Below are 22,856 nucleotides of genomic sequence, written 5' to 3' on the forward strand. Positions count from 1 at the left end.
CTTTCTGATCATGTTGGCAAAAGGAAAACTGGTGCTGCAATGACAAAAGCTGATTCTAAGTGGCATTCCAATGATCTGGGTAGTTTTCCTCTGGCAAGCCTTTTCACATTTAGTAGATACCGTCAAGGCTAATGCTTCTTTTGGCATCATGCCGTCACTTTGATAATGCTGGTTCTTTTTTCCAACATTTTTCTCCTTTGTTCTCTAAAGGGAAGAAAAATATGGAAGAGGTTCATATTCTCTGAAGGAACATTGTCCTCCCTCCTGTACCCTTCTTGTCATGGCCAAGGTGACCCTACTGCTGTGTCAAGGATAATGCTGTTGTCGTCCTGTGAGGCAAGTGGCAGACGAGAAAGAGGTGTTCCACTGCAGGCATTCCTATCATGTGGCACAAGGCTTAAAGACAGGACATAGTTCAATAACTTTCTTCAGGTGTGTTTTCTCACGAAATTCTTTTGCAGCAAAGTAATAAAAGATGGCGTCCAGGCAGCAGTTCAGGTTGGCTAATATCATTGACACCTGAATGAAGAGGCTGATGGTTTGTTTCAGGCTGCAGTCCACTATCACATGCTGTCTTACCAGACACTGTAGACAGATCGCAAGGTGGACGGGTGTGAAGCACACCAAAAACACCACGAGGTTGATGATAATGACTCGTAAGGAGCCACTGCCTTCTACCTTCTTTTTAGCTTGACTTTTGTGATTCAGAAGAATCCAGATGTTTTGGGCAGAGCAGAAAACCATCACTGCGAGTGGGATCAGAAATCCAAAGATTTCCACAGAAACAATGAGGGGGATGCTCCATGCCTGTTCTGACATGTTGTAAAAGCATTTAAAATAATCTTTCTTGTGAAATACATACATTGGGCTGCTGCAAAGCCAAGCTACTGCCCAGATGAAGCAGCAAATCAAGATAGCCCATTTGGGGGACTGGTTAGCTCGACCTTCAAATGGGTGCTTTATGCAGATATATCTGTCAACAGTAATGCAGACAATGATGAAGATACTGCCATATGTGTTGACAAAATAGAGAGACTCTATGAATGAGCACAGGAGTCCGGGAGCTTCTGTGATAGAGTAGTACAGCTTCAGCGGGAGCGAAAGAAGCAGCAAGACATCTGCAATTGCGAGATTGATCATGTAAACTGAGGTTTTGGTCTGTTTCTTCCAAAAGCAGCAGAATACAGAGAGGGCCAGGGCATTGAGAACCAACCCAAGAATGAAGGTTGGGATGGAGATCCCCAACCGCAGGGTCTTTGCTAATCTGTCGATGTCTGTAAAATTGCATTCCCTGCTGCTGTTGATCATTTCTTCCCTGAAAAGACAGAGAGAACAGGTTGGAAATGTGTAAGACTCCCAGTTAATGACTTGATATATCAAAACATGATACTTTCAATCACAACTCTGGGCTTTTTTGTTTTTGAAAGTGAATCCTCATTTCAAGCACGGAGCTTTCTATTTCCAGTTTGAGTGGCTTGATCTGTTATAAAGGAGCCTGATTGGACTAGATGATCTTCAAGGTCTTTTCCAACCTAGATGAATCTGTGATTCTGTGATTCTCAATGGCAAGTAGTCAGCATCCACTGACCACCATGCCCTTTAAGATAATCTCATTCAGATACTGAAGAGACTGACCCATTCAAACATATGTTTTCAAAAACTCTAAAGTGTACTGGCTATCTCTAGTAACTTGTACATCTATTGAAACTTCCGTAACACTTATGTTTGGTTCCTTTGTTACACAGACATTCATGAAATTATTGTTCCATATTAAGGCAGGTCAAACTGATAGCTGGGATTTTACTCTTATATCCATGATTCCCTGTGCATCAGTAGCTTTTGCTGATGTGCTTTTACTATACCCGCATTTATATGGCTATTTTAATTTCATACAGTACTTGTATCCAATGCAGTTTTTTAGAAGGTCATCTTAAGAAGACTGATCTTTTATCTAGGTGCAAATTGAGTAAGCGTGTTTAACTTTCAGCATTGGTTAAATTTTGGGTTTGCAAGTACTTTAAATTTTAACTCATTATCTTAGATAATCTGGCAAAGATTAGCAAATGGAAGGCATGACATCATAATACAGTTTTTTAAAAAAGAATAATTTGTGTGGAATAACTGTTATCACCATTCTTAAAAATATACATGTGCTTTAACAAATTATACCTTAAAAGTGCTTTTTGATAATCACTTTGAATCAAAATCACAAAAAATCCTAATGAAGGAGAAGAAATTGGTAGTTAAAGTTTCCAGTCCATATCAGCCAAATATCTTAAAAGAAATTTTAGGAGTAAGTGAAAAGGTTTTAAGAAGAACTTGATTAAGAGGGGAATCTCTGTTTTGGAGAACAAAAAGTGTTCATTAGCACTACCAAATGGAGCTGGACTTTGCTGAAGAAACCAAAAAACAATTAGTGAAAAACTTTTCGTTTACATGGCTAAAATATAATATTAAAAAGGAGAGATAGAAATGGAAAACAAGTACATCTGCTATTAACTGAGAGATGGCTTTGGGTTTTGCCAAATCTTACACCTCTGCGTTTCATAAGGGTGCTGATACTGTGTTGGAGGTCACAGGTGAGATGACTTACAGGAATCAGTGAGTGCTAATGGCAATAACTGTATCTGAACGCAGAATGCACTCAGAGCTCAACATGCTCATATTAGGGAAAACAGTTTATTTCCAACTTGGACTATGGAAAAAAGGGGCACATAAAGCTGAAGGTCCAACCCAGTAATTATGAAGTATGTACGTTGTTAGTGTATTTGGAAAAGGATCAATCTAGTCTATCTGCTGAAGGAAAGAATGTCAAATGTGATTAAAGCAATTCTGTAACTGTTGAGTCAAAGCTTCATACAGATTTTAAGGAAAGCTACTAAATAGGGCTTTGGCAGATCTTGCTAGACCATTATCTTCTTTGATGAATTGTCTGTTTTTTCAGATAAGAGAAAGACTGACGATTGAAGGCACTTACATTTCAGTAAAGTGTACCAGAAATAACTAAATAGTAGCAGAAAAACCGGGGGAGTTAGAACAAGGGCTGTTAAGTAGGTGAGAAAATGTTTGCAAGAAAGCTGATGAAGACTATAAACAGGCTGGGTGCAGGTTACTAGTGGGATGCACAAATACACCAAGACCACTTCTTGGCAGTGTTTCCCCCAGTGACCTCATTGTAGGAGCGAGTGTGACCTGCGGGGAAGTGCTGTTGGTCAGGGGCCGGGTCCGACTGCCACTTCCAGAGAACTGGACTAAGCCACATGAGTGGGACTGTCACACCTTTGTGAATTTAGGAAATAGGAAAAGGAAATCTGATTGTTATCAGTGGATTTATCTGTCAGAAATGAGAACGAAAAGAAAACCTTGGTTTGTTAGTCAATCTGAGATTGAGTCAATCCCTCTGAGCCAGCAGTGTGTGGCAGCTGCTTAGAAAATCATGTGATTATGGTACATGAAAGGTGAGATAATTCTCACTCTATAGCACACTTTGCTATAGAAATATATCAGAAATTGCTTGCGGTGTCTCTTAAAAATATGAGTTTTTATTCTACTTTTACTGGGTTTCTATTTCACTGAATGCTTTTTTTTAGAATTCATTAGTACAAAATTACGTATAGCATTACTCCTGAAAACGGTTAATTTAAAAAAATGTTACCCAACCTTTAAACTGGTAAGTACTCAAATGGAGTACCTGATTCTCAAAAACTTGATACTTTTTATCATTTTGCCTCCCCTCAAATTTAAATTTCACATCTTGAGTAATCCAAGGGAATTGTTCACAAACAGTTCACACTGAGTAATATGTTTTCCCAAAATTATTTGAAGATTCATTTTCATTGACAAATAACCTTGCAGTCATTTCATAAACATAATCTTTACTGTAGTGTCCAAATTATTAATAAAAATACTGATGATACTGAATCCGAAAGATAATGCACTGTACCAGATACATCTTTCCTGCATGGTAGAGACTGATTAGTATCTCAGTGGGTACTCACTAATCATACAGAAGTTTCATGCAGATCATGTTTCCTTTATTTGAGAATTTCTTTAGAGATAGTGTTTGAAGCCTGTTTCCCCCTCTGACACCCCATCCCCCAGTGCTGTCAGTGTGTCTCAGAAGAAAGTCAAATTACTTCTATTTCAGTCATTCTCAGATGAATCTGTGCAGATTGTTACTTACCGTCACGTTGTCTTCTGGGTGCTTGCAAACAGATTCTTTAGTGGGTGTTTCCAATATTTTTCCAAATACTGAAGCCAGGCTTAGTGATTTACCATTTCCCAACTCCACCTTTTTCACCTCAAGAAACAGGCACCACGTTTGCTCTTTTCCAGTCTTCTGAAGAAAATTCCTCTGTCCTCCACGAGTTTCCTGAAGGAATCACCTGCAGCTCTAGGATTGTTTCAGACAGCTTCTAGAAGCCAAAAGATAACATAAGAACCTATAATTAACACGACTCGAGGAGCATGTCTTAGCTGGTCCAGACCCTGTGTCATCTCTGCTTCATTTGTTCTCAATTTCTTCTACTGAGTGAGGATTTCCCACTGCCTATGGACTAGTTAAATGTTAATTGGGCTTACCAATAGCAGGAGCTAGCAGCAAAGGTGTACTGACCTAGGAAATGGAACAGCAAGGTTTTAGAGTATTAGCTTCGCTAGGTTTTTTGCAGTATGGTGGGATGCATGAATGGTTTCCTCTGCATAGCTTGGATCTGAGTTCGTCTGGCTCTAGTTGGGATTCACACAAATCTGTCTGTTGGCACAGATTAGGGATGACAGATTAAGGATATTTTTATCCATGAAAGCTTCATTAGCAGGAACATCCTCATCATAAAATCAGTAACTTACTGTAAGTATAGGTGTAGCTTTAATAGTAAGGAAACGGTAATCAGATGACAGAACACAGCAAACCAATGTAGCTATACTAGAAAAGAGGAATGAGGAAAATTCAGCAAGGAGTTTTACAGCATTTACCGTATTTACCCTCCTAATCAATACAAATCAAGTAATGTTACTCCTGTGAAGCAGACCTTGTTTATATCTATTTACTAGAACATTATTCATGTTAGATATAAATTATTCTTTTGTCAATGCACAGGAGAAGGGTAAAATGGCTTAGTGCTATGAAGAGCCGTAAATCCCATATCTGCCATGTATTCCATCTGTAGTTGGATAATTTCTTATCATTTTATTCTAAGTATTTTGATTGCAATGAAATATATTTATGCTTATCACTAAAGTGGAAATCTTTCTGCTCAAGGCTAAGCAATATTACACATTTGATCTTACTATTTGATCTTTATAAGAAATCATCTTCCAACTAGCTTAAAAATAGCTCTACAATCAATACTGCTATTAAATTTATGAAAAAAATAAGCTATTAGTTAAAATAGGAATTACTTTACCTGAACCTCAGCAAGAAGATCAGCAGCATTGCTTCAGTCCAGGTTGTTCTATAGAGCATGAGAGCATTTGCTTACAGACCCTACCCTACCAGTACTCTTACTAAATGGCATAACCACATCCTTCTCTTCTCTTTTTTTTTTTTTTTTCCTATTTCAAAACACACTCTGTGTTTTTTTTTTTTTTTTATATAGACAAGTGAAGGTGAAAGAGTGTAAAGATTTGAATCCTCAGCTGTTTCCAGTCAGTAGTCAGTGTAGGGTGGGGAGCAGTTTTTCTCTGAAGCCCGGGTTGGTTTTGGACTGGACTTTACCTGGCATGAAGCAGTTGAGAGCTTTTATGGTCTTGTGGTGGCTACCTTCAAATTTCCAATTATTCCTTGAGCTGGAGGGGAGATGGGGAAGTGAAAAATTGTAGGAGAGGCTGTCACAGAAATAGAGCTTCTTCACCCAGTTTCTGCTCAATTTGCATACTGGAGATCAGTAGTTTAGCACTCAGATGCTTCTGAAAGATACAGCTACTTACATGCATGCAGCTGTTAAACTATTTAAAGGGCATATGCCAGTTTTAGCCTGTTCAGGTGTTTGATTCATAACTGCAAATGTTTATTGGTGAGAGGAGTGAGGTATATGGAGCACTAAGCTAGTGCCTTATATGTGAATTGTACAGTAGCCAAGACACTTTTATTGAAATGAGCTTTCAAGGCTTTTCATCAATGGGACTTTCCTGATGGAGTCTGAAGCCCTTCCTCTGCTCTGGGAGGTGTCACACAATGTACACCTTTTGGAAAGGTAATTGTGCTTGCAAAGAGTGAGCAGCAGGAATATGGGAGCATTCATCCACTGCTGTCTTCAGGAGATAGCAGACAAGGATGGAACATAACAAAGGACACAAAGCTGCTGGTCTCCTCAGGTCCTGGCCAGCTGTGGCTTGGTTGGGACCAGCATCAAATGGATGTTCATGATTATATAAAGTGACATAATTTACTGAAAAAAAAGTTAATTGCCATTTGATGACAATGTGACATTCTCATGCATAATAATATTATCTGCAAGCAACAAAACTGGCAGAAGAATAAAACCCTAAGTAGGGACTCATCTGTGTATGTCATATGGACACTTCATATGGATGAGTGCATATAGTCTGTCTCTGGGACCCCTGTGGCTGAAGTGTGAAATTCGCTTGCTAGTGCCAAGAGTCACTCTTCTGGCTTGTGGACTTTTACCTTACACGCTGCAACCGTTTGCTGCGGCAGTAAATACAGAACAAAGAAAAGAAGCTCTAAGGGACATTTTTCAAATTATGGTCTAGCTTTGGAGGTAATTTGGTCTTTATGGGGAAATTCTTCACTTCCTGCAGAAAAAGTAGTGCCAGCATTTGTACCACAGGACTTGGAGAGAAAAAAACCTTGCAATTTCTTAACTTTTCTTCCTGTCTCATCTAAAAATGAGATTTGAGGCAAAGGAAAAAAAAAAGCAGAACCTTAACAAAGTTTGGGTAGACCTCGTAAGAAAATCACGTGGCAGAGGAAATGAAGGCAACATGATTCATACTATTTGGGAAACACATTATGGAATTGGGAGGTTTCAAGGGCTTTTCAACTTCTGTCTTCTCAGAACTGTGAGCTAGCTACAAGTCTTAGCAATGGACTGTAATGGATCTGGAGTTATGAAAAGATATCTAAGAGTGCAGCTAAGTATTAGCAGAAAACAAATACCCTACAATTATGTGTGACCTTTGAATGAATTATTCTGTGTCACGTTGCAGCTGAAATGGGGTTGCTTATTTAATCCTCTTGCCACAGGCATATTTCAGATCTAGCTTAAAAATGAGTTTTAATACTTTGTGCTGCCTTCAGTCCCAGCACTAGGTTCATTCCTTGTGGCTCTATAGACTGCCCACTTAGTATCACTTGGAGCAGCAGAGCTAAACAAAAAATCAGCATTTCTGCAAACATCAACCACACGTTTGCTAAGTTGGCAATTTTTTTGTGATATGTGTGGGTTCATTGCTTGTAGATGAGCATGTAATTTGTTGGTGTGCATGTAAGTCATTGTTTTGCAGGTTGACCTTTTTGGTTTAAATTAGGACATCTTTTATCTGGAGCATATTTAAGGAGGGCAAGTTATGAATGACTCACTTCCACACCTGCAGATAGATTATTGGCTGAGAAATTAGGGTTAGTTTGCCCCCTGTCTTTGGTGACTGCTTTTGTAATTTCTCCCACCAGGTGCTATAAATGAATATGCTCAGCAGGAATTTTTACAGTGAGTCCTTTGTGCTCCCGGTGCCTTTATCACCCAACGCTGCTGCTTGCTAAATGCTGAGTTTCAGGGACTGAGGTGGCTGCATAGCTCTGAGGTTTTCAATGGGAAGGAGAAGGGCTTTGTTTGTTTCAGTTTATTTTTTTTAATTAACCCCTAAAATGTGCTGGATGTATATTGTTTGCCCTGCCTAGAGACAACAATCTTATTGACCTTATCCTTTTCCCAATGTTGCGTTCCAGCTAGCAAATAAATAGTGGTGGAAGAACCTAAACCAAACTCTGAGTTACTAAAAGGAAGTGTATGAGTAAAAAATTTATAACGCTTATGGCAAAAATGAGTAGGTTTTCTTGTGGTTTGTTTTTTTTTGGGGGGGTAGAGGCTGGTGAGCTTTTTCCATCTTTTATCCTCTAGGTGCAGTAAGTGCTGCTCTTGCTAAGTCAGGCAACAGCAGGCAGCAGTTATCATTTTCAAGGAATCAAAATCTGTTTCAGAGGAAACATGTTCATACAGTGCAAAACCACGTTCATTTGCATTACATCATCATGAATTCTGCTGTTCTTCTTTTTTAGTGGAAAATATATCAAAGCAGCTTTGCAGTTCAGTTTTCACAAATGTCTAAAATACGTGTTTACTTGTACTTAATGGCCAGAGTGGAGTAAGTTGAGTCTCAGATCTAGAATTAGGATGCTCAAGTGCACATGTATCAGATTTCAAAGGTGGGGTCCAATGTGTTTCTGTGCTACTCTGAAGGCATGTGTGACTTGTTGTTCTCCCAGACAGCTACAAAACATCATCTCAGATAATAAGACTTAATCATCCAGGGCAAAAAGAGTCAGGAAAAGACATTGCCCAGTAGAGAGCTAGGAGGTGAGTGAAAAACTATCTTTGTCCTTGTGAAGAGTGCTGGATGGAGTAGGGAAATAAAAGGCTTATCAGCCCAGACCTGAGTCTGAGTTATCTTCAATGTTGTGCTATGACTGGCTTCTGATATTTTTGTGTGTGTTTAAAGGTTTCAAAAACTGCATGGCCAAAGTGAGTTAAGCTAACAGGTTGTCTTGTTCTGAGCAGGCTACCACAGCTTGCTACCCTGAAAGGGATTGGCCTCCTTCTTTTTAGAGGAGAGATAATGAGGACTTCATCTAACTCCAGCTGAGCAGTAGCACACTCCTGGAAAGGAGAACTCACAAAGAGCTCGTGATGCTATCACCTCCCCAAAGACGTACCTTGATGCTCTTTCTGTCTAAAGAGCAGGTAAATTAAAGAAGCAGCTCAATTTTCATTGGTGACTTAGAAACAGTTGTTTGTATTTGGGTTGGAATACAATCAATGTTTTCTTTATTTGGAGGCCTTTCACTTCACACTAGTGCTCTTTGGGTCGCTCAGTACTCTCTTCCCCATCTTCACCAGCAATCAAAGTCTGGCTTACAATAAGATATCTTAATTGTGCAGTTGGGAACTTTGGATGGCTGGGGGGTTATGTTTTTCTCATGTAGCCACTTTTTTGCAGCAAGTGCAGGAGACTGCAAAACTGGAAATCAGGAAACCTGGCAACTGATGCATTTTACAGGGAACAGCCGTATTCAGCCTCCTCAAGATGAGGCAAAGACCTTTAAAGGCAGCCTACGACAGAGTAAAAAGTGCAGTTGTTCTTGGAGCTGGCCAGCTATGAGTGTAGATTTGTTTCTGACTACATTTGAGAAACCTTACAAAGGTTTCTTAAGGTTGTATGTTGAGAGGAAAGGAACTGGCCAGTCTGGTGAGCAGCCAGTCTCATGCTAGTATGGTTGAGTGAGCAGAACCGTGGGAGTAATATTTCAAGTTACAGAATATCTTCAGCTGTATCTGATTTAGAAATTCACCAACAGGACACCAAGCATGCTGGGTGGCATCTCCTTCATAGCTTCAGAGACCCACAGTCTACAGCTGAGCTGAAATTATCTAATTCACCATAGTTCAATTTGGTCTTCCAGAGCCCAGAAGGCTGGTTGGACATGGCCCGTGTCAGCCAGGTGCCAGTGAGGACATGTGTTTCATGGCCAGTCCATCCCTCCTCTGTGGCAGGGACAGAGCCGCTTGCATCTGGCCAAAGCAGTTCTGGTTGTGGGCGTACTGATAGGCTATAACTTTTCTTGGGTATTTGTAGAAAGGAGCAGCTAGGCAAGCTGCAAGCTCAGCTTTCCTGAAACTGTGTCAGAATAGAAAGAGAGCTTCCTGCATGAATGGGCTTTGCAGTCTGCTCCACGAGATTCACCAGCACACCCCACCACCTGTGCCAGCTGGGCAGTCGAGAGGGTTTGTGGTTGTTCAGCATAGCTGGGCTGGCACTGGTGAAGCGCAGCCCACAGCAATTGCCATCCACCAAGATGCATGCAATTCTTACAGGTGTTTCCATGGGACGTGTACAGAGTGTACCTTTTAAGGAGCCCCCTGGAAAGGGAAAAATCCAAGGCTGCTGTGTTGATCTCTTAAAACAGATAAAAGCTTTTGTTTAATGAAGATGCCATATTCACTGAGTAGTGGCACTACCAAAGGCAACAGTAGGTGTGCACAAAACTAAGGTTTCAGATGAAACCACCAGCTAATTTCACAATCATACAGTAAAAGGAACTAATGGTTAGCAGCAGTGTGGATACAAACCTGGACCTGAGCAGGGAGACAATATGGTTCCTTAGCAGGCCTCCTGAGCACTCAGGCTCCTGTGGGTTATAACATATATTGCAGTGAAATCAGATATTTCTCTGCTCTGTCTTACCACTCCAGTGGCAGTGTGTGGTTATTGCACACCTTTCTTTTTCCTGACACAGGCAGTGATCAGATCAGAGAGTCATGTTATGCTCGCCCGTATAACATAATACTCTGATAAATGGTATATCTAGATTTATTTTTTTTTCTGTAGAGAAACATTTTCTTCTCAGCCTTTGCATTGCATTTGGTAATGAAACATGTAATGAAGATTATTTCCTTTCCATTTTCATTATACCGAGTATTACCTGAGCACTGTTGACTGGACCAGCACCATCTTCCATCTGGACTGACGGAAGTCAACAACCGTCACTACAGTCTGGTGCAGAGGGATGCCACTGCAGGAAAGTAGCAGCAGCCGCACTGCATGCTTGTGCCTTGCACAGTCATTTCTATACCTCCACGCAGACGGCCCTGCACGAAGGGGTAGGAGCTGCCTCATCTGCAGGATTTATGCACTCTTAGTGCTTTGACTTACTGAAAGATCCATCTCTGTCAAATGGCTTGGACTGAAAAAGGACTGACTTACGTGGAAACTGCATTTTTTCCATTTCCTTTAACTTTTCCTCATCCATCTCTCCTCAGTGTAGGGACTGGCATTTCTGGAAAGGAAGGTCCACACACTCAAGCCTATAATTGCAATGGGTTAGAGTCAAATGAAAATCACAGACTGATCTAAAAGTAACATCTTCCAGGTCTGAGATGTCCCTTGTTTCATTAATGCATGTCATCCTTGCACTCTGGGTCTTTCCCATTTTAACTTGTGTGTTGCCAAGTTGCCACTACCTTTTTATTGTTTTCAGACCAATGTGTATTCAGCTGTGCATTAATAAGGCATGTCTCAAAGGATTGCAGAGAAGCGGGACCAGCTCTGGCCTCTCACAGTATGGCCAAAATGAATGTTGCTGTCCCAGGCACAAGGCTATTTGAGACATCAGTTGGGGACTGTTTCTCATACTGGTACTGTCTCACCTGGACAATGGTGGTTAGCATGCCCATGGCTTTTGTGTTTGCATAGCTTGGTTTTTCTTGAGGTTCCTGCAGCCTATAGCACACCTGCTCCATCACAGCCCAAGTGTACTGGCAGGGTGCACTCGGAAGTGCAGACTCTCTGGCCTGTGTCTCCTCATCTTGGTGCTTAGATACGAGGTTATGAGACTTGCCGTCAACCTTGCTGCTGCCAAGTGTCCTGACAGATCCCAGGGCACCAAAGTCCCAACTTGAATCACTGGGTGACTTAACATGGAGATGCAGTGAGTGCTGCTGAGAAATGGAAAGTGCCCAGGAATTTCTAGTCAGACAGACAAAAAAAGAAAAAAGAGAAAGTTTAAGAAAATGCTTACCGGGATCCCTGCATTTATTTCAAAGTTATAGTTTTGAGTGGTTGCAGGTGCTGGTAGAGGAAACGCTACCCGACAGTGCCATCTTGGGGTAGTTTATGTCTATGTGTTGGACAAGAGGCATCAAGGTGGAACTTTACTTTTCCTTTGTGTGGTGCTCTCTTCCCGCATATGTGTATATATATAAAAAAAATGTGTGTATATATTTGTGTATGTGTCAATGTCATAATGCCTTATGATATATAACATTACGTGGTACATGTGGGTTGCATGCACACTTACTTTATGAGCTTTATTTTGTTTTCATCTCTCCTCATCTGTCCTGGCTGACCGCTTTTCATTTTAGTAAGATAGCCAGCCTTTGAGAGAGCTCTGTTTTATGCTGCTGAAAAAATGTCTCTTCGTGAAAACATGGCTTTGTCTGTTCTCCCTCGGAAAGGGCAAGTGAGCAAATTTCCTTATTTATTCCAGTGCAGTAGGGGTCTCTGCCTTGAAGAGAATTGGCCATCCTTGAATCTGGAGTCTGAAGAGGACAGAAATGGAGGTAAGTTTAATCAGCTGTAGCTTTTTTCTTCTATGTATGTAGGTTATCTGTCCTTGCTATCAACATATGGTTAGTATTTAAAATATAACTGGTGGGACTTGGTCTCAGGGTCTTGGATGCTGCAGAAGGGGGAGCAAGGTCAGGATGCTGGAATGTGCTGCCAGCCCAGCTAGCTCCTAAGGGAGAAAGGCACTCTGGCTTGTTTCGCTGAGAGTGGCAATTCATCCTCCTTTGTGTGCAGAGAGGTTGTGGTGTTTGAGCCTAATGCTGGCTAGATAATTATTTCCTTCTGATGTGTGATGTTAGTCTACCTGAGTTGATATGGTTGTCTTTGTTCTGGCTGCCTGCCATAGCCAGGTGTCTTCACACACAAGTTAGACTGAATGAATGGTTTGGAAATAAACTGCACTTCATTTGAGTATAATTACGCCACTTACAATGATAACCTTCTAGCTTTCCGCTTCAAACCAAGTGCTAGAGATTTATTTGAAATGCTGAAAAGGCTTCTTTTCAACACAGGTACATTCCTATAAATAGCCTGTATAGAAAAGCCTCATAACATGAAAGGAATCAAGAAAACAACCTGCAGGAAAGTGAAAAACCTCAAAGAGATGGAAACCTCTCAAACTAACTAATGCTAGAATGACAGAAACTATCACACAATCAGTTGCAGACTCTTTTTTTTTTTTTTTTTTTTTTTAAACAAAGAGAAAAGCTAAGATTTTTAAAAAACCTTAAGGGACAGAAGTTTTGGCAAGTGACCTTACCAGGTTACTGAAATATCAGCTTGAGATGACAACTTTTGCATTTCTGTGGACACAGCCTCTGAAAGACTCATCAATTATCTGAAGCCCAGAGAGGTCCAACCTGCCTGCAGAAGTGTGTGTGTGTGTGTGTGTGTGTGTGTGCGTGTCTGTCTGTCTCCGTGGCAGCCAGGATGCTCTGCACTTTAAATGCACTTTTATCACTTTGCATCCAGCTAGAGGTGTGCTGGCCTGTTCTAGGTGTGGAGGCCAGACACCAGTGTGGCTGCTCTCATGGTTGACCCTTGCCATATATTATGTAGGGTGTTGTTGTGGTGCAGTGTCCTGGGCATGGGGGCTTTTGAGGAGTCAGATAAAGGCCCTGAATGTATGCTGACTAGCTAGCTTTCTCTAGTTTTTATGCTACAAACCAGGATTGTCCTAAGGGACTGCCTCCTCTGTTTGGAGTAGAATGAAGGGTATGTGAGCTGAGTGCAAGCGCCAGCCTCTACTGAAAAACTATTGTGCTGCTCTGCTAAACTACAACTATAATAGAATATAACTATATAATATAAATATAAAATAATATAACTAAAACTATAATAAACTGCTCTGAATAAGGCCCATTTCTTCCTGTGTTGGGTGGGAAGGGTGATTGCTAAGACCAGTGTAGTTGTACAGGGATTGTACTGAGGTGGCTGAGAAACTTGTGAAGGCAGGTTATCATGTAAAAATTTAATTGTGTCGTTGTCTTGAAGTCTTGTGCTTTTAGACTCCTCACTGATCCCAGGGATTACCTTATATGCATGCACCAAGCGTGATCTTTTTTGGTCTTTGCAAAAAAGGGCTTTAGATGTGATGCTGGGCTTAAATTTTCTAGGTCAGAGGAGGAAGACATTCCTTTGCAAATCATTTCACTCCAATTTGGAGTGTTCTGGAGCACCCAGATAAACAGTGGCAACTGGCCAGATGTGCAAATATTTCTCCAATTCCACCTTAAATCTACAGTATTCCTCAAACAGCAATCCTTTACCCCCCTGGATCACACACAGACTAAGGGTCATCTCCCAGCTTGAAAGAGTAAAGATTCCCTGGAGATGCTTTCAGCTAGTGAGGGATTTGCAGCCTGTCAGAGTCTGGTCACAACTCAGGCCTTTGCCACTCTGCCAGAACGGGTGCTGGTGGCTCTTCTCAGGGTCAGACCCTCTGCTCCAGCAGGATGAAGCTGCAGGCTGCAGTGTGGCCGGAGAAGGTCAATGTGATGGAGCCCCAGAGCTCTGCTTGGGGCCATGGTGGGAGAGGGTTCAGGGCCTCCTCTGGTACTGAGCAGCAGAGGGCAGTTTTGGCCTAGGGGATGTGTTAATCAGTTACTAGTTAAACATAAAGGCACAATTTGGTCATCATTTTAGCTCTGACAGAGCTATCCTGTCAGGTGTGGGGTGAAATAGGAGTCACCCAACGGGCCCCAGGGTGCCTGGCTGTGACATTACACTGCATCTCTGCGATGCATGTTGTTCCCCATTGTTTAACAAAAAAGTCTTAAACTGAGGTTAATTTAAAACCCAACAGTGTTGCCTTTCAGCTTTGGTATTCTGAAGCACAGCAGCAGTATTGCTTATGTTTGCACAGTTCACAGGTAGGCTTGGAAACATCACTGCCAGTGTTTCCCCTGTTAACATGTGAAGCCAAGAAAGACTTCTTATTTATTTATTTAATTATTTGTAAAGCTTATGGACTATGAGATAGAAGCTGGTGTGATGTGCATGGTTGGGTGTTAACCGTATCAATATCACTTTAGGCATGCACAAAGGACATGATAACACCTCACTGACTTGAATGGTTCATCCTGTGAAGTTGCTTGCCATGAAACACCGCTGTGGCCGGATGCTTTTGCAATTCAGTGCACTCACCTGTGGCCAAAGGCACTTGGGTCTGGTGGCCCCAGCCCTCCTGAGCCAGTGCTGTTGCCTCTGGCTCAAACTGGTGCTGGTGCGAGCTGAAGGCTGCATGCATCACTTCATCCTGCTGCAGTGGTTTCAGCTGAGGAGAGCAGCTATGTTAAAATATTATCTCCAATAACTCTAACAACCCTGATATCTCTAATAACATACACAGCCCATATGACTGACAATAATAGAAAAGTACCATTTTTGTGAGGCTCTTCTCAGGGTACAGTAACATGCCAGGCCTTCCCAAAACTACTTCAGTGTTTCTTTCTCTCTATGCAAGATGTTTTTCATCATAGACCAAACCTTTTCCAGAAGCCAAACACATCAATTTCCATCTCTTCCCCCTGCAAAGGGGAAATGTGTGGCCAGAGAGGTGTTGCTCTGATGAAACGGCTGCATTCTTCCAGGAGGCTTTCTCCAAAAGGAGAATTGCCCCGTGAGCTGGGATGCCGTGGGAGAAGGGCTGCCCCTGCAGTAAGTGCCCATCCCCAGAGAGGAATGGGGAGCCGGGGACTTAGCACCTTCCTGCTTATCACCAGGGATGGAAAAATGTGAGAGTTGTTCTTTTTTTTTAGATTAGCCCTCTGAAGCAGAATGAGAATTCCACTGAAAAATGAGATTTCTTGGTTAAGGTTAGTCCCTGCTTCTCATACAGCCCCCCATGGAAGTGAGCAGAGGGAGAGCATGAGTATAAAGGCATTTCAGAGGAGCTGAATGCATTTCAAAAGTATCAAAACTGATACTAATGGATAGCTTGCCTCACATACATGTTTCTTTTCTCCCCTCCCTTTCACTTAACCCCAACTTGGGTTTCTTTCTTCCCCCAAATCCCATTTGCCTTGGCTTTGAGGTGAGCTGAGGTCTCCCATGCTACCTGCATAAACACCTGTGGGAGGGAAGAACATGACTAAAGGAGGATGAGGAAAAGCATTTAGGAAAGCATTTTCAAGTGATTTTTCTCTTCCAGATGTGTTGGATATACTGCTGCATGAGTGTTTTTAAATATTTTTGTAGACATCTGAGCAAAGGTGTAAATTCCTAGGGACTCTCCCTTGGGCAGCCTAGAAGAAGTCTGGCCCAAAACACCTTTTCCTGCTTTCTAAGGCCACCTTCTGCCCTTTCTCTCTCAGGTGTGCTGGAGAGTTTGTTGCAGACAGAGAGCAGATTCCCCTCTAGTGGTTTAACACTTTCTGTGCAGCCCTGTAGTATAACAGCATAACTTGGGCCTTTTGACGTTTCAGAGCAATCTTTAGCTTTGGCAGCTCTAGGTGGGTGCAGATGTTTTCCATTCAGAGCAGTATCCAGCTCAGGATTTACCTGGTGGGCACTGACTGCAGTTGGCTCCTTTTGCTCTGCCTGGTGCGATGCTGCACCAAGCTCTTGCAGGTACAGGGATATGCCGACTATGCTGTGAAAGCTAGATGTCAATGGTGTGGTTAGATTTTTAATTTTTTAAATAATTTTATGGGTATAAAAAGTGATTTTGTGTGAGCATGGAAGGCAAAAAAGCCCCTGATGGGCCATTTTACATAAAGAAGAAATCTGTGGTTTAGGAGGTTCCTCAATTACAGGCTGCAGTAACCTGGGAAAGTATTGGTGGGCTCCCAGCCTGCCACAGCAAGGATGGTCTTCCAGCTTTGCAGTGTAGTGCCAGGGCCCTGAAAATCCAACCTTGCCTGGGCTCAGGTGCTGTAGATAGACAACATTTCAGCTGCAGCAGGGACTGGGACAGCAAGGGGTGTGCTGGATTTCTGCTTCCTATCAGACTGACTACAACTAGAAGAAACCTTGTGGGGATGTGACCTGTACTGCGAGAGGCTGATTTGCACACAGGACTCTCTTCCTCATGGTGCGTGGGAGAGGCGGTGAGTTCATGCACTTGTGCTTCTTCTCTGGCTACCTACGAGCAAGAGCTCTGTACTGATAGGGGAGCCCAGAGGCTCACAGAAATCCCTAATAGTGTGCTGCAGAGTTAAATCCAAGCCAAAGGAAGAAGATCTGGCTACCAGTGACTGAAGACAGTTGTTTCCAAAAGACCCAGAGAAGTGTGGGAACATATCTCCTTGAGACACTTGAAAAGACAGCTTAGCACCGAGATTAATCACTGTATTGGGGGGGGAAAAAAAAAGCCTGCTTTAAGTCTGGAAGTCCCATCTGGAGAATATTTACTAAACCTTCTGGTTCATGTGGAATCAGGAGTTCAAGAAAATAAAGCAGTTTATACAAAAAAAAGTAAACTACCCATGCTCTCTGCTCAGAAATATTAGTCATGGGGAATTCCCAATTTCTCTAGTTTTACAAGCCTAATGCATCAGGAACTAAATTTATGCAGAAGTTTTTGTTTTCCCCTCCTGCATGCTGCAGCCACTGCCATTTCTCCATCACTGTGTCTCTCCTAGATGTTTACTTGCTTTCTGTTCCTCTTACATCCTTTATGTCACACTGCTACTTTTTGTCACCAGCACAGGGAAGAAAGCAGAAAAAGGGAGTATTTTCTTTCTATGCTGACTGATGTGTTATTTACTTTTCTGCTGGAGACTGAGGGTTGTGTTCACAATGTTTCTTCTCAAATCAGAATTTTAGAAATGATAGAGGATGATTCATGGACGCTTTAGCTGTTGTCTTAAAATGAATCTTCAAATATTTTCTTCTTCCTTCTTTTGTGACAGCTTTCTGGTTGATTGACCTTCTGACATCTGGGTTTGTTGCTGACATCTAGGGTTTGTTGCTCTTGGGTCATTTATTGAGTCAGATCTGCTAGAAATCATTTAATGGCATAGGCTTTGTTGATCAGAGATAGGCTACTCTGGCACAAGGTGGAGAAGCAAAAGGTCACATGAGGAAGGCAAAAGATGATTCCTCCTGCATTTTGCAGGTTGGTGCCCAGTTGTCTATGGAGCTTGGTAATAAAATGGGTCAGTGAGAGATGCTGGTGCAGAGGTGGGGGAACTGGCTCTCGGGGCTACCAACTTTCTCCTGTTGGGCTTGTCACTCTCACGTGGACAGGTTGGAGCAGGAGACCTTGAATTATCATTGCTCCATCTGGGGAAGAGGATTGCTAGTTGGGGTCTGTTAGCCACTCACCTTCCTCTTTTGGCTGCCTTTCTTCTTTTCGGTCATGAGCTCTCTTGTTCAAGCACCAAGACAGTCTGGTTTCCCAATGCTTGCCTGAGCCAAGGGTGGTTAATGGTCTTGTGAAACCACACTGGCCCTGCATTGGCACCTGTTGGGAGGGGTTAGACTGGCCTTTGCTGTCACTGGAAAGGTGGGTGAGGTTGCACCAGAATTAGCAGTAAATACTGCTTTTAGAGAAAAGCACTGGATTTTCATGAAACCAGGGCTTCCTATCACCTTTGTCAGCATGGCTTATAAACATGTTTAACAACAAGAGGGTAAATACAGGCCTGAGGAAAAGCTCTGGCAGCTACTTCTCTTATCCGTGAATTCACCTTGCTGATAAGAGAAAGTGTATGTTTTTAACTTGCATGCATATCCCCAAAATATTGCTGTTTGCCAAGCCTGCTGCTTATCCTTTGTTATGCCCCTACCTCACAGCAGCAACGCAGTCTACAGCATCAGTGGAGCATCTGGGTTGTGCAGCAAAGGGTACTGCAGAAAGGAATGGGCTTGCACAGCTCAGCACTCTGCCAGTTCACAGTAAAAAATGTCCTCATACTGTGGTTTCAACTTCTGCCCTGGCATAAATTCATTGTGATGATTCAGGCTGTCAGCGTGCTCACATCTCCGATATGCGTTTGACAGCTTGGAGTGTAGGTACGCAGGGCAGCCAGGCCTTACGGAAAGATCCCTGACTTTGGTGGTCTTTTTTGTAATAAATATATTCTGATCTTTACATCTTGGCTTTAGATTAGGAATAGTTTTCCTTAAAAAAGGAAAGGAGTGTGAGTTAGACAACGCTGAAGAGTCAGATATGAGTTGGGTACTCCTTGCAGAAAGGTGGGTTTGGGTTTTTTTATTGTCGTGGGGTTGTTTTGTTTGCTTGTTTTTAGGGGTTTATTTGGCTTTCTATCGGATCATTTTTGCTGTAGTTGATAACACACCAAAAAAAAAAAGCCCTGGGCAAGGACAACTGGCCCATACTGGGGCTGGATGCTCAGCACTGGTCAGGATAACTCAAGAGTGGCAGCAACCGGCTCTGGCAACCAGAATGTGCCCCTGTGACTGCTGGAAAGGCTGAGCTGCTTCTGGTCTAATTTACAGGAGAAGACGATGATAAAAAACAAAAACAAAAAAAATCCCCAAGACCTGGAAAGGATGAGTCCAAATGACTGATGGAAACAGTGGTGTGTTTTCCAAGGCCCCCCTCTTTCCTCCTGGTTTAGTGCCACATCTCTTCACACCCAAGAATTTATCATGTGAGAAACAATTTCTACGGCTGGTAGGTTGGTTATTTTGCTTGTTGTTGAGGTTTTTGGGGGTTTGTGTGTTGCTTTGGGTTTTGTTTGTTTGGGTTCTTTCCTATTTTTTTTTTCTTTCTTTCCCTCCTTTCCTTGCCTTTATGGAAATTCTTGTGGTGCATGTGCTTTCTCACCGAGAACTGTGCTGGGTACTCTCAGGATGGGTTGGGGATATCACAGAGCATCTGGAAAAAACTTGCCCCGCAGACATGAGACCTTCCCGCCTCCTCCAGCCCTGGTAGCCTGTCCTCTTTCATCACCTCACCCTGGTCATGTCCAGCCTCTCTCAGGGGAGGGGAAACCCATTATTTCTGTAGCTGATGGCGGGGGAGGCGGGTGATTTCGCTGAGCAGCTGGATCCTACATGGCTGTTTGCAGGCAGGCCAGTCCAGCTTGTGGCATATTGCAGTGATGGTGGACAGTGAGAGACTTTGGGTGATCCTGACAAGCACTGGGTTTTGCTGAGGACAGAGCCACCGGAGGAAGGAAAGCCTCTGAAAGGTAAAAATAAAACAGAGCTGTGCAACACAGTTCACTCTCTGGAAAGGGTAGTTGCTAATATAGCAGTTTCTAAAGCTAGATTTTCATGTGGGTCTTGTACCCCAATTTCTTTCCTCCGACACAGTGGTATAAGGCATGAAGCCAGTTTCCAGTTGCAGCAGGATCCTAGAGCAGGCTGGGCATGGGGAGTAGCGCTGGGGTGGGGGATTCCCACCCCAGAATCTGAAGGAGGAAGGGGAGGTATATGCACACCTCCTGGAGCTAAGACGCATTTCTTGCATCAGGGGTGGGCCTGAAAGACTCTAGAGCTCCCTTGCGCATCCCTCCATGGAGGAGAGGTTCATGGGATGCCTCCAGTGCAGATCCAGGTACAAACCATGCAGGGGGAGAGGACAGGCCAGGCCCTGCACTGGGGACAGAGCTTGCCAACTGGCACCGTCAGCGCCAAAAGCGATGGAGCAGAGAAGGGCTGTTTTGCTGTAGCTGTGTGTGCTGCACCAGGAAGTTGCATGTCCCCGTCACTTCTCTGACACCAGCAGAAACCTTTGTGCCATCAGGGCATTTGCCCGCACTAGGGGGGAGGTTTTAAGTGCACAAAAAGAAGCTCTTGTGATTTCTCTCTTCTGCGTATGCTGACTGATGTGCTGTGCCTTTGTGCAGCTGTAAATTGAAGAAACTTGGTCAAGCATAAAAGTGACGTGTGCTCTTTAGCATCTGGCTTATGTAGCCCTATCTGAAAGCAGAAAAGCAATTCCTCCTTTGGTCACTTTTATCAAAAAAATAAAAAATTTAAAAAGTCAAGTAGAGAAATGTTTCAAGGGAAACTAGAGTAAGATGTGAAGGGTTTGTGTGTTTATGAGGAAGTGAATGTGTTGAAATACACCAGTGGAAACAAATCAGCCTGGAGTTTACTGGCAAAAAATAAAGCCAATGTGAATTAATCAAAAACCAGAAATGTGCTGGATTTCATGGCTGGTTTTAGTATTGGCACCTCAAATCTTCCTCACAATGATTATGTAGATAAATTGTCACCAGCAGCACAGTCTGAACCTGGGGTGTGCCTTTAAATGCCAAATCTGGGAAACCCCTTTTGAAACAGTGGTTCTTCCGCTGTGGTCTCATTTCATGGGAGACCTTTTTCTTTTCAACTTCATTTTATTTTTTTGAAAACCAGTGGGAGAAGCTGCCTGGTTAGGACCCCTGTCCCAGGCAGGCAGGTGGTGGGATCCACTTGCCTTTTGCTGGGGGAAGGCAGCGGGTGTCCAGGGAGGCAGGTGCCCTGCCCTGGGTAGCCCAGTAGGAGGTGGGCACATGGATGCAGGGGGCAGTGCATTGCCTCCATGGGAACTTTTTGGCAGGACCTGTGTTTCCTAGATTGTGCTTTACGTAGAGGGGAAGTTGGTCAAGCTTCTGCCTCTACTGATACCTCCCTGCTGGGACGGAAATAGCACTGCAGTCCCTGATGTGAGAGGTGAGAACAGAAGAATCCTAAAAACAAACCAAACCCAAACATGCATACCTGGAGCAGTGCTGTTGTAATTGAGCTCCCCTGTCCCTTCTTCCAGAGCTGGGACTACTGCAGACCACCATCCCTCTAGGAAGCAGGAGGTGAGATCCCCCCTTGCTGCACTCTGCCTACTGAAAATATCAGCTGCTCTTCCCAAAGGGACAAAATCCACCATTTGTGTCCAGCCAGCTGGTAAAAGAAAAATTCTAGGTATGTTATTAAAGTCAGATATATCTTTTATCATTGCACAGCTTATTGCACCTTTGACATTTTTCAGAGTTATGTTTCTTTAAAAACGAAATAGAAGCCAAACCCGCCCCCCTCTCTAAAACTGCTAAACCACTGTGAATATAGTTGTGTCACTTGAGATGAAAACATGTAACCACAGTGGCAGAGAGTGAAGATCCCAGTGACGGCGAAGGGCCATGGCTGGCGGGTGTGGTCCTCCCAGCCACAGAGCGCACCCAGCCCCACCCTGGCCCCTGGGTGCAGGGTGGCACTGTGGGTGCTCGGGGGATGCCTGGCAGCGGGGACTGGGAGCCAGCCCCTAAGGGCATGTCAAATGCCGCTCAAGTCTGATATGGTCGGTGTCCAGACATGACAGGAAGTAGTATTCATCAGAATAATAGCAAGGAAAGGAAGTGAGCAGCAGTAAAAGATCTAATTTACCATTAAATTATAGCTTAAACAAGAGTCTCTTCCTTCCTGCCCCAAGATCACTCCTGACCTTCTGCCCGCACTGCCTGCCCTGCCCGCAGTGGCTGGCTAGCAATTGTCCATTGTCGCCTCTCTGCTTCAAAACCAGATGAGATTATGCAGTCCCTTCCGCCACCCGGAACTCTTCTCAGAAGAAATTATTGAATAACCTTTGTGACAGGCAGAAGTGTAAATGTGTTAACTGAAGCAGGTTGTGAAATAGCTGTGGTGATGTGGAGGAGCTGTGTGACCCACATGGGGTGTGTGTGATGGTGTCCTGCCCTTCTGAAATGTGACATCTCTGTGGTGGAGGCATGATGCAGTCTCTGCTGGGGCACTGAGAAAAGCTGTTCCTTCGGTCCCTGGTCAGCGCAACGTGACTTTTGGTGGAAATATGATGTTTCTGAAGCCCATTTTTGTACAGCAACATAGGGCAAGGGATTAAAGAGTGATTGTGGGCTGTGGCACCAACTAAGGGCAAGAGACCTACAGACTTGCTCTTGCAATTTTGTGGCTGATAAAAGTCTGACTTGAAACATCTGTGCCAAATTTTTACCAAACCAAATCAGGGAGCCTGGCTTGAAAGCCAAGGGCCAGAAAGGCAGAAGTGTGAAGTGTTCATCTTGGTAGAAGAATGTCAGCAGACAGAAGTGAAACAGGAGTTTTGAAGTTAACAAAGCAGCTGGCAGACTGCTGCTGGTGTTTCTGATGGACAGGGTTGCAGATGCTGCAGCCTTTTAGCACCT

At 43.2% G+C, this 22,856-nt stretch overlaps 1 protein-coding gene across 1 annotated transcript; it reads right to left on the minus strand.

The window, feature by feature from the left end:
• Window positions 1–299: 299 nt before the first annotated feature.
• On the minus strand, window positions 300–1,308 carry LOC141946910 (G-protein coupled receptor 55-like). The gene has a single exon (XM_074877285.1). The coding sequence runs from the start codon at window positions 1,306–1,308 to the stop codon at window positions 382–384; it is 927 nt and encodes a 308-aa protein (XP_074733386.1). The 3' UTR covers window positions 300–381.
• Window positions 1,309–22,856: the final 21,548 nt, after the last annotated feature.

This window comes from Strix uralensis, chromosome 9, assembly GCF_047716275.1.
Source record: "Strix uralensis isolate ZFMK-TIS-50842 chromosome 9, bStrUra1, whole genome shotgun sequence".
NCBI classification, from domain to species: domain Eukaryota; kingdom Metazoa; phylum Chordata; class Aves; order Strigiformes; family Strigidae; genus Strix; species Strix uralensis.